Source organism: Lathamus discolor, chromosome 11, assembly GCF_037157495.1.
Source record: "Lathamus discolor isolate bLatDis1 chromosome 11, bLatDis1.hap1, whole genome shotgun sequence".
In the NCBI taxonomy this organism is placed as follows: Eukaryota; Metazoa; Chordata; class Aves; order Psittaciformes; family Psittacidae; genus Lathamus; species Lathamus discolor.
In genome coordinates, this window is record NC_088894.1 from 8,467,343 (window position 1) to 8,479,746 (window position 12,404).

The following is a 12,404-nucleotide window of genomic DNA, read 5'->3' on the forward strand; positions in this document are numbered from 1 at the left end:
TAGCCGAGTTGCTGGGGCCCCACTCTCCTGGGCTCGCTGGTGTACTTGGCAATAGTTGCACGTTCTTGGAAAAGCAGAACTGAGAGGCACCCAGTGCCAGGCAAAGTCTTTCCTTGCTGCAACCTCACATTGCCTAGAAAATGCAGCATAGGCTCGTGTGACATTTCCACGACACGAAGTGCACCGCAGGACAGCAGCTCGGGTTACCGCTCTTTAGAAGGAGGCTCTGGAGCTGGGCCACTTGGCGTTCTTTCAGGCATCCCAAAGACTTTCTGGGCAACCCCCTTGCACAGGGAAAACCAGAGGTCTGAGCCGCACCGCCTCAGCAGGGCGGCGCAGATGCGGTTGTTGCCGGATGACCCACCTGCAGCTGGAGGAAGCGATGCGCCTGGTACAGGGCGCGATGGCATAAAGCATCGAGACAACGCGCCTCGGGAGTGAGGGTGCTCGCAGCGCCCTGCCCCTCGCCGGCTGCCGGGACGAGCTCCGGCAGCTCTCCCGGTGGCGGGGCCGTGCCGGAGGCGGGGCGGGAGAGGGCGGGCGCTGCCGCGGCCCTTCCCCCGGCCCTTCCCCGGGCCCGGCCCGCGGCGGCCCGGGGCTCTCCGTGGGGTGGTGCGGAGCCGTGCGGAGCGCAGCGCGGTGCGGGTGCGAGCGGCTCCGGCCGCTGCCAACTTTCCCGGGGCAGGATGGCCGCCAATTTCAACGACATCGTGAAGCAGGGCTACGTGCGCATCCGGAGCAGGCGGCTGGGGGTGAGTGCTGGCACCTCCCGGGCTCGCACCGGCCTCTGGCTCGCCTCCTGTTTTATGTTTGCCCCCTTCCACTCCTTTGTCCTTTTTGTTTTTGCGAACTGGCCTCAGTGAGTGTCTCCGCGGGGGAGACGTGAGACAAAATCTGGGGGGGAGGGGAAGAAGAATAAAGGCACCCAAATGTGTGTGTATATATATATACATTATATATATACGTGTGTGGTATATCTGTATCTTTGTATCTTTATTCCCTTCTCTCACGCTGGAAGATGGGTTCGCTGCCCGCCCGAAGCCTCGGCTGCTTCCACCGGCCGGCTCTGCCCTTCGTACCCAGACAGCCGCCGCCAACTTGGGGCCGGAGCCGAACGGCTGCCGGCGAGGGGAGCGCGGAGGGCTCGGACCGCTGGGGAGGGACCGGGTGGCCGGGAGAGGACGGGGGCTGCGGGTGCCTGTGCCCCCGGGATGGGGTCTGCTGGTGCGGGGCGCCCTAGGCGGCGGTGAGAGCTGAGAGCGGTCGGTGGCTGCAGGGGTCCTGGGAGGGGGCTGCTGCAAATCACGGCTTTAAGGTCTTGTGTGGGACAGATGAAAACCTCGTGGTACCCTCAGGGCTTTGGAGTTCATTGGAGTCGCACAAAATGAAAATCCAAAAAGCCCTCTTTAGCTCGTTATTTATGTTTAAACTTCCTGTAAGGTTGCTCTTTCACTAGCGTGCCGTGTTCCTGGGTTCATTGCAGGTACTCAGTGGGCAGTAGTAGCAGGGCAGTTCCCTGCAGTACCTGGTTTGGCATCTGCCCTCTTAAAGCAGGGGCTGTTCACAGACTGCTGCTGTTGCCTGCTCCCCTTGAGCGAGCTACCAGAGCTGCTCCAGCGTGTTCTGCACCTTCGGCCTTCCTTGGCGAGCCAGCACGGCTAAAGGAGGGAGGCTTTGTGTATATAACATGTTTAAATTGATGTATCTGCCTCCCAGGACAGGAAGAACTCATTTCTTATATTCACTGAGAACTGATGGGCTGGCAATTCTCAGTTGTTCATAGTGTGAGTTTTGCATCAAAAGTTTATTATGGGGAAGAAGGAGAGGGTGCACAGCCATCCGAAAGCTCTTGCTGGCCCATACAGTTATAGTTTCATTCTGTTGCTGTATCCATGCTCAGTGCTTCTCTGCAGCTTTGGTAACTTGCATCTCCCTGAGTTGTTTGGAAACTGGACAGCATTTTAAAGTATTCCAGCAGGCTGTTTTTCTTGTACATGGACTTGCAGGCACAGTATTCTTTAAGAACCACACGATCCTGTGACAGATGGAGATAATGTCATTATGAGGCAACTTGTAGTAAATGTGGCAGAATTAGTGTATTTTAACTATCCTTTCATTACTAAATGTGTGTTAGTATTTAGTTTGCTCCAATGTAAATGAAAAGTAACATTAAACTTTGACACTTTTTTCCATACTGTAGCAGTGAAATCCAGTGGGCATGTAAATAGGGCACATCTCACTCTGAGAAAGGTATAAGATCTGGTGATACCTGTGCCTTTCCTTTACTAAGGCTTTCCAGAACACTTTCAGGGTGGTGGTGGTGAAGTGTCTACTGCCCGCTGAATAGACATGCACTTGACAGGTGAATGCAAAAATAGAGCGAGAAATGGAGAACAACGCTGAGTCCGTGGAGACGGAACAAATATTAAATGTTTTCTTTGGAAAGATGGTTTCTTTATTTGGTCTCATTCCTTCCGGTTCTAAAGGTTCGTGTCATTATCAACGGCCGGAAAGTGTGAAAAGGGTGGTGGAAAGTGCTTTTGTGAGGGAATCCAAGCAGAGTCCCAGAGTTCTCATGGCCACAGATCTGTTAAACTGTGGAGCCCTGAGTTTGTTGCCCTAAGCAGCTCTTTGCACTGGGCGTGGTGTCCCGATGGCTTTCCAGCACTGTGGAGAACGTGATGAGGAAGGTAGCAGCTGCAGTGATCTGGCTGTCACTGCTTTGCATCTGGAGAAGAGGCCTTTGCTGTGCAGGAATGGTGACCTGTTGAGATCTGGCTGCTCTCTTTGTTTGGAAATAGCAGTTTCATCATCAGTAATACTCTACTGTCCTTGTAGCTCTCAGTTTTAGAGTATTGGCCCACAGCTTAAGGATGGATGGTTGAAACGTGGCTGCAGATTTCTTCTGTAACTTTTGTTTCCTATAAGCTGCTTAAAAGTGCATTGCCCTGATTTACATCACCCAAGTAGAAACAGGTAATGTGATTAACCCCAGTTCTTTAAATGCAGGATGAGCTTTTGTTGCTTGCAGCAACATTACAGCTGTCGGCACCCACTTCTCCATATGCAGCCCTAGCTAAATGCTGTCCTTTCCTCTTTGTGTATTTTCCTCCTTGGCAAGGTCTGTATGTGCACGGCTGAGCACCTGGGGCTGCCACCTGGTTTTAGCAAGAGCTTGAATCCAGCCTTACTCAAGGGTGATGTGAGCTTGGCTTCTTCAGAGGTGAAGGAACTATGCAAACAGCTTTCTATATAGCAGCTCTGTTGGGGAGGGCGGTAGGACACCCAGGAGCTGGAGGTGGGAAGGGAAAAAACACTTTAGACCTTAAAATACTAACTTTGAAAGAACTTTCCCATACTGAAAACATTAGGAAGGACCAGCCTACTCCAGCCCCATGTAGGTCTCCTGCTTATCTGAAAAGGATTTCAATACTCCATGTGCGGTGGGATGCAAGTGGGAGTTATTAAAGTGCATTCCAATATTATGGTGGCACAGCTGTAATCAGTGCATTGTCTTTTCAGACCGAATTCAGCTCCTAGGTTTTTCTCTGCAATGCCACGGTAATTCCATCTCCAAGGGAACTAGGAACAGAGCTTGTATCTACAAATTATCTCAAGAAATGACTTTTCTGAGTAACTGGGATGCAGGTGCTCCATTTGGAAAGAAAGGGGTGCAGAGAATCAGCTTTCTCAAAACCAAAGAAAACTGCCAGTTCCAGTGGGTAGCGGACAATTCCACTGTAATTTCAAGATTGAATTTTGTACCTGGACTGTTTTTGCACACTTTAAATATGTAAATTTAATTTAATATTATTTAATAGAATGGTTTCCATAGCAACATTTGTATCACATGTGTTTTCTGCAGAGCCAAATATATTCGGGAGAAAGCACACTCTTCCTGATTCTTTCCATCCTTATAGGGAGAAAATTAATTCCCTCAGCCAATGATTTCCCTCTGTTATGTCATTAGCAGTGACACAGAGGAGGTGGTGTGCTGGGAAACTGCTGACAGTGTATAAAAACACAACCTTCCAGAGTTCCTGAAAACAAAGGAAACCTGCTTTGCTCTGTGAGCAGTGCTTCCATCAGTGACCGCTGGACTTGGGTTTTGGGAAGGAAGGTACTCAGCTGGGCTGAGTGCTTTCGCCTGCAGTCACCTTTCATCTGATTCAGTGCTTTCTATCTACCTGTGAAACAGAGGAGTAATTTTATGGCCTCTTTATTGGAACAGGCTTTTCTTGTGCTTATGATTTTCAGATAGTGTCTTTTCTGAGGTATAGATCTGACCTTTCTGAGGGGGAATATATTATGTTGATATTTCCTCTCTTTAATGAAACAGCTAGTTCGTGTGTTTTCATTTTAAGAATGGGTGGATGTGTGCTGCTTGCAAACGCTTGAGCTTTCATTTGAGATTGGGCTGGCTCAACTGAGTGTTCAAATAATAAGAAATCAAAGCAGATACGAATCTTTGAACTAAAGGGCCTTTGTTACACTGGTGAGCCTGAAGAGCTTTAAAAGGAAAGGGGCAGTTAGTGGCCTTCTTTGAGGTGCAGCCAGCCCACCTTTCCTCATCGGCTGGGAGGCTCCCAGAAGTGTCTGTTGGTTGCAGTCTCACACTTCTGTTGAACTCCTTGTTGTCAAGGCTCAGCTTACCCCTCCTGCATGCACACCTAAATTCAGGTTTGCTGGAAGCCATGTTTTAAGTTGAGCAAACATTGTGGAGTACAGGAGCTGTTCTAAGGGTACTCTTTACTGCCGTAGTCAAGGTGTAAGGGAGAAATGCATGCTGGAGGCTCAAAGAGAAGGCTCTGATGTTTCTGAAACCTGTTCCTCTGGGTAAAGACAGCAGTGTTGGGGGTGCTGGTAGTGTGGCACCAAGAGGTGGTGGCTGCCCTCCTGCATGCGGGGCTTTGAGGACGATGCTGTTCTCCTCGGAAGACCCTGCAGAATTTACAGGCATCTGGCCTGTCCCTGTCTCTTGATGTATGGAAGACTGATGGAGCAAGATGCCATGGGGTTAGCTGTCAGCCCCTGGTTTCTGATATGCCAGTAGGACACTTGGAGTGTCTTGTTGCATTAAGTGATGAAGTACTGTTAGTGTCAGAGGGAAACAATCTCTTCGATGAACGGCATCTGCCTTAAGCTGTCTGCAGCTAAAAGCCAAATAGTGCTGATCAAACAGAAATGCCTCAGAGAACCAGCTGAGATGTGCTGCTGGTGAGATGTCTCTGTTTAGGGGTTGTACATAGTCACAACTATGCAAAGCCTTGAAGAGTCTGGTCTGGCTCTGTGCGATACTTGATTGACTGAAAAACATTGGCTTCAAAAAACATTCACTCTGACTTGCTTGGAAACCAGGTATCTTCTTCACAACAGAAGAAGAGAGGATTTGGCTGTGGTGGCTTGCATGTTGCTGCTTTCTAGGAGGGGTAGAATACCTTTCTGAGCATACCTTAAGATGATACAGATATGACTGTACTCTTTCTCTCAAGCTTTGTCTGCTATGAACACATCTGCCTTGTGTCAATTATTTCTATTTTATCTCATCTCTCAGATAGGTATATCAAAATGTGAGCTTCATTCTGTGTACTGTGATGCTTGACCTGCTGTGGTGCATGGTGGATCAAAGCTCTGCATGTGCAATGTGAGGAGGCTGCTACTGAACAATCTCCCAGGAAAAATCCAACAGCAAGGATAGACAGCATCTTTCAGATTTTTAAGACTTAAAAATAGATGTGGAGCCATCTATGGTAGTTTGTGCTCTCGTGTGCTCTTCCCAGTGTGCAAAATTCCCCATGCTGAAGCAATCTTTAGCTGGTCAATAAAACTCTTAAAACGTCTTTATTCTGGAAGACTTTTGCTATCAGAGGTCCATGCCATAATCTAATATACATCCAGGTTGAAATAAGGAATTAATTATGGTTAAAAAATGTGAATGTACAGTTGTTGCATACTTATTTCTTTCATTTTAAAGCCAAAAGAAGGGTGACAGTTGTGCTTTCTGCTTCAGCAAACTTCTCTTTAGCATTGAAACCTTTTCTGTTCCCTGGTTATTCACAACGTGTTATTTCATGGTGAAGATGCAAGAACTGGAGCTGCAGAACAACTTTAGCTTTTGCAGACATGGATGTAGCTCTTCTCTACAGACATAAAGTAGCCTTCCCAGGCTTCAGTGCATATTTTCAGACGGGAATCAAGTTAAAAACTAAAGATCATATGTATCTAACAGGAGAATAGGGAATGCTGAAATGATTAGCATATGAAAATTGAGGTGACCTCTATTCTAGAAGAGGATGGAGTTTTTTCCTTTATAAAAGGCAGGGTTATTAAAATTAGAAACGTGTAGGACATATGCTGCTCAATTAATATACATGGATTACTGCCTCTGTATGGCAGAGGTACTTAAAAGAAATAGTCCTGGCAATTTGTTAGAAAAGCCTTGCAAAGTGTTTCTCTCTCTAGAACATATACTGTGCTAACTAGATACACGGGATGTTTACAACCCAGGAAAACAATCTGAACACTAAAAATAATGTGTGCTGCTCTCAGAATTGGACATTATTAACAGGCAGCCTGATTTATTTTATTATTGCTATGATTTTATAAGGTATTTCATGCATGTGGAGGTTTGGGAGTCTGCTCCACAAGCTTGTATCACTATCAAGTTATTACAGGCTATTAAAAACACTCCTTTGGGAGGATCCATTGACTTTAATGGAGCTGTGCTAACAGCCAAGTGTCTGTTCCTAAAAATGCAGGTTTCTGCAGAGGTTTCTATGTCTGAATGAAGCTCACAGAAAGGAAAAGAGGGATAAAGTGGATTCTTTTTTACCTGGCAATCTGCTTCTTGTACCTCTGTCTGGCAGAGGAAGCGCTGCTAACAGAGTTTTGCAGAATGCTGTCTCCTGAGGTATCTCCGACTTTGCACTTACAGGGTGAGGCACAGACCAGTTCTTGCAGTTGTATCTGTTTAACAGCACTTCTAATTAAATCCGCAGGCTGCACAGCCTGCTCTGGGGTTGTCTGTAACCCCATCTGCTGGAGGCACCTCCTTGTTATGCAAGGAATGATCAGCCTCATCTGTCTATTAGAGTGGGTCCTCCATGGAAATTTGGGCAGGAGCCAAGAATAAGATCTGAGCACCCAGCATGAGGGTTGGCAGGGTTTTAGAGCTGAAGCCCAAAGTGCAATTGTGATACACCTTGCCCTTGTCCATGGGAGTTCCCTAAGGACATGGAGAGCAGCCATTGACCTCCAGGTTTCAGTCACGGCAAATACTGGGTTGTCCAACATCTGATGTGCTCCTACAGTCCTGCCTCTGAGGTTTCTGTTGTCATCCTCTCATGGGGCTGAATCTTCTGGGATCAGATTTGTAGAATGGAGTTTTAAACTAAGGATTTAGCTACCTTTGTTAAAATGGAGAAACTTTTGCCCATACGTCTAGCAACAAGGTTATTTGAAGAGATAAAGATGAGCCAAGCTCACACCTCTTCCTTCCAACTGCTTCTTTGCAGGGCACTTCCTTGGCTGTGCTGGAGGCACTGTGGGTCAGGGCACTCAGCCTTTCCTCCTTGCTGTCCTTGCCCTTGATGGGACAGCATAGTTTGATTTTTTTTCTGTGCCTCTCCAACTTGGACATGATGAAGTGGTTTCTCTTTACAGGGTTGACCTAATGCAAGTGCTGAATGTTACTGGAAATGTGGCTGGTAAGTAGAGTCTTATTTGGAGTGGAGGGAAGGAGAAAAATCAGAAGCTGTACTTCTGAAAGCTGCTGTGTTAATGCCATCAATCTCGCTGGTACAAGGATCACATTAACATATAGTAAAAAAAGTTTGTGTGGGTGACATTGTTCTGAACACTGTTTAAGACTGATCTGAACCAGCTTAACCCAGTTCAGTAAAGTCCTGATCATAGTGAATTCAGGGAAGTAAAAACTGGTAGGTAACAGTGACTGGGTCTCTTCTGAAAGACGTGACTGCTGGAACTACAGCAGTAGACTCGTTCCCTCTTTAGTATTAACCTTGTTGAGGTCAGAAACTAGATCTGTGCGTGTCAATTTTCTTTGCTTGATGGGTCTGACTAGCCCAAAACCTCTTAATCACATCAGTGTGAAGGAATGTGGTGTAAGTGGTGTCCTCCAATTCAGAACTAGGGCTCTCCTAGCCACCCCCATAGGAGGCATTTGTAGTAGCTTAGTGTTTGGTTTGTGACAGAGAAGGGAGCTGACTTCTTCAGCGCTGTGTAACTAGTTGCTTGTTTCTAGGAAATGCTTGCTGAGGTGATGTGAGCAGTACTCAAATAATCCTGGGTTAATTTAAAAACCCAGTGGAAAGAAAGTCATTCTTAGGGTTTCTGGACTGCCTGCTTCTTTGGTCAGTGCTTTACAGTATTAGACACTCGCCTAAAATTAGGAGGATGTTAATTTCTTGTGTATTTCAGTATTATTGCATGAGAACTTAGGTGTTGGGCAGTGGCCGTATGCTAGATTTAAGTGGGAAAGTTTTGTGTTACAGACCTTTCCTCAATTCCTTTCCACACTTTTGTGCTGTAGACCTTTCCTCAGGAAGTTTAGCATTAGCTCTTACTGCATACTCTTGTTTTAGGGCTAGATGGGAAAACTCGTGATTCATGCTTAGAAATTTTGAAAATTTTTGTGCAAAATTTTGGCCTTGGTCCACTCCAGGCTTTTTTTTTTTTTTTTTAAACATCAGCAGAAATTCTCGATTGTCAAAAGCTGAAAAGAGACGAAGCTTTCAGGTTCTTCTGTTCTTGATTTGAAGTAGACTGGCTTCTGTAGAAACTTCATTGAGAAGATTGGTGTTGAGCGTTTAAAATGACATGTACTTTTGCAAGTTTTGCTTAGCGCTGTTTCTGTGAAACCCTGTGGGAGGAGAGGTAAAATGGGGGAGAGACAATCTGCAGGACTAGAACCATATGGTTAAAAAGATTGGTGCTTCAAGAAGCGTGCCAGAAAGTTAATACGGGAATTTTAGAGTACAAGCTGTGAAAAGTGGAAACAAGAATAATGTAAGGCTGTGGGGGGGAGAGAAAAGGGGGAGAGAAGGAAAAGTTGTCTGCTTGCATCTACATTTGAAGCAGCATTATTAATAAAACTCTTGTGTTCACCTATACAGCTCCTTTCAGTCTGGCAGCATTGAGACAGGGAAAAAATGAACAGATTTCTCGTGTATCAACTTCAGCCTGCAAGGTATTAAGCCCATTGGATAGTCATATTTTTAGACAACTGTTAAATAAGGTGTTGGAACATATTCACAGATATTAACATTTCTTACTGCTTGGAACTTGTCAGTGGCAGCAGCGAGAGGATCCAGGATATTGCTTAGAAAGTTTGAGCTTTAATCCTCCAGCTGATGAGGGGAGGAACACCAGTAAATGTCATTCAAGACCTAATGAAGCTCCATCTGGCTGCTGGCATTGGGTCTATCAGCCCATGCACAAGTCCCCTTTAGATTTCCTCTGGCACAAAGTTGTGGAATTTGAGTCCAAGTCAGGATGTATCTTGAAGGGCTTACCTCTGGAACTGAAGTAAAGGTTCTCAAAGCAAAGAAATTGAGTGGGAGAAAAATGAGCAGTGCTTGTCATTTTGGAGCTGCTCACCTTGTGTGATCCATGTGTTAGAGGACCAGGGTGTTCAGCCCTGTGTTCTGGATGGGTTAAAATCAAGTTTTGCAACAAAAATGGAATTTTGTGTCTTCTCTTAAGGTATCTTAATTTTCACTTTGTGGAAATGGGATGGAGAAGCAAGGATCTAATATCTTTCCCCTGGCCCCCACTTTTCATCAAACCACTTTTCCTATTGCATTTCATTTTAGGGCATCATCTGAGTTTGTTTTGGATATTACTGGGAGCCCAAGCTATGATTCTAAGCTGAGCTGGAAAAGCTGGAGGTTTATGTATCTTAAAAATAGGCAAATCTTATCCTCAGAATTGTGTGCAGAGAAACAAAAGAGAGCTTAATTTGGTTCATAAAAACCCACCACCACAATGCCCCCAAACAAGTCTAAGAACTGTTCCAGTTTCTCTCCAAGAGGCAGAAGATGTGGGATTATGCAGATCATGATTTGGAGTATGAAATTCCTGTTTTGACAGTAGCCCTTTTTAGGAGCAGGAACAGCTTTTCTTGTGCTTTCCAGCATATGTTTTCTGGCAATTTACCTTCCACATTCTTCTTTGGAAGGTGGGCTTAGCTTGTGAAGCAAAACAATGAGATTCCAAATTTGCCTTTTCTCATACACTGAGTTAACTAGTAAACAAGTGGTTCTTACTCATTTGCTCTCTTGTTATAAAGGTGGAGTTTTCATTTTAACGGGTCTAATGCAAACTGACCAGAACACCCTTTTTCTTCTGTTTTTAATTCAGATACTTCCCTCATCTTCTGCCAGTTGTGGGTCCCAGTTCTGCATGTTGACTGTTTGCTCTTCCTTTGCTAGACGAAAGTCTGTACGGTTTCTGCATACAAAAGGGTATGCCAAGAACAATTTAAAAGGCGGTGAAAGAAAAAGAAAACCCAAATGTAAACAGGTGAAATTTAGTCTTTTGTGATTTTGACGCCTTTTCATCATCAATTTGTTACACAGTGTGAAGGTAATTTTCCTGCTGGTGTACATGGGCATTACCCTGAAGTTAGATCCGTGATAAATTACCATTTTTGCAGTGTTTGTGAAGACACTTGAAAGAAAGTAACAGATGCAAGGTCTGCACCTGGGACTGACATCTTAATTTGATGTTTGCGTAGTTTTAGGTATACTGTGGAAGTTGATGGACTGTTCCTATTATCTTCTTGTCTGACTTCATCAGGGACTGTCAGAAATACCAGTGAAAGTTCAAGCTGCTGGAATGAAGAGCGGGATGTTTTGTGGTTTTTCCACCTTTACTGAAAATAATATAGCTTGTTTCAATTCCAAATGGCAATACTGTAAAATCAGTGGCGTTTCTCCTCAGTAACGTTAATGTAGGAGATTAAGTTATCCCTTTACTTACCAAGTAATGTTTATCTGGGGAACTATCAATGCCCTATGGTCAGTAGAGGAAAAATTCCTCTTAATGCTCTCACTAATATCTCCACACTAGTGAGGATGGATGTTAGCTGATTGTACTGAATTAACAGCATACTATTGAGTGGCATACTCTTGGCACGGTGATTATGGTATAATGCAAGTGGCTATTCTTTGTTAAATGAAGTAGTGCACATTAAGGCAGTACTCTGCTAAGCTTTCCTAGGCATATTTTAGGCAGCAGTCACACTTTCTTGAGCATGGAACCTATCTAAATGTGGATGAACTCGTGAACTCTTTCTGTAATGAGTACTACCCAGCTGGGACATGAGCAATTAATAGTAGGCTTTGTCCATTTGAACTAATATGTAGGTTAGTCTGAGCAAATGCAAGAGGACCGCAAGAGCCAGTGGAAAGCTGAAGTCTACCAAGGAAATATTGCCTCTAGAATCCTCATTTTTAATCTGTGTTTCTTAAAGTCTGCGCCCCCCCCCCCCCAACCCCAAAACAAAACTAAACCCAATAAACAAACACAGCACTCCCCTCGCCTCACTTTCACCTTTACCAGAAAAATGACTGAATTTTGTGTTTAAAGGCCAAACTGGTGACAGGTTTAACCTGGTTGGTAGCTTTAAAAGTTGTGACAGAGCAGCAGAGTTCTTGCATACCTAGAATGGAGTCCATCTCCTGATCACAAACCCCATGCGTGCTGCTCTGACTTAGATCCCTTTGTAATTCAGGATACAATGAAGTTTATCACTCTGAAGCCAGTGCACCAAAGTGCTTGAAGAGGGAAATGTGTTTTGATTGCCATGGACTTCTCCCTGCAGCAGCTTTGAACAGAGTGGCAGTCCATTAGAGCCCAGGCAAATGACTTCAATTATTTGCTGCAATCCTGTAAAGGCAATGCTGAAATGCTTGTTACTATGATTTAATGGGCTGTAATTCTGTCACTCTTAACAAAGCACTATATTTTGGTGAAGTCCAGCTTGCAGTGACTCACTTGGTAGCATTATTTGCTCTTTTATGCAGATTCACTTTGATTTTATAACTGATCTGAGCTGCAGAGAGGCTGGGAAATGACCTATGACTACATAGCTTTGATGTCAGGATTGAAAGAAAGATGTGGAAGGAATAAATTTTGTTTACCATGTGTTGCGATGGACTAACCTTGAGACTTACTTGAGGTGTCTGGAGGCATGGGAGGTAGTATTTGTTACACGAAACCTGTGATGCTCTCTGAAGCTTGCAGTTGAATTAATTGGTGAATAGCAAAGAATGATAGCGGGCCAGGAATGGGCAGTTATACCCATCTGGTAGTTATGGGCTTGCAGGGCATTTGTCATCCTTGGCTCTCCAAGCAGCACATAACAAGCATCATTAGCTGAG

At 44.9% G+C, this 12,404-nt stretch overlaps 1 protein-coding gene across 5 annotated transcripts in view; it reads left to right on the top strand.

Moving 5' to 3' along the window:
• The first annotated feature begins 521 nt into the window (after nt 1-521).
• The window catches only part of DOK5 (docking protein 5), a 43,221-nt gene continuing 31,338 nt past the window's right edge, over nt 522-12,404 (top strand). For all 5 annotated transcript variants that reach the window (XM_065691664.1, XM_065691663.1, XM_065691667.1 and 2 more), the window contains exon 1: nt 522-752. In XM_065691664.1, the coding sequence (XP_065547736.1) occupies nt 687-752 (66 nt within the window). In that variant the 5' untranslated portion in view covers nt 522-686. The remainder of the gene's footprint in view (nt 753-12,404) is intronic.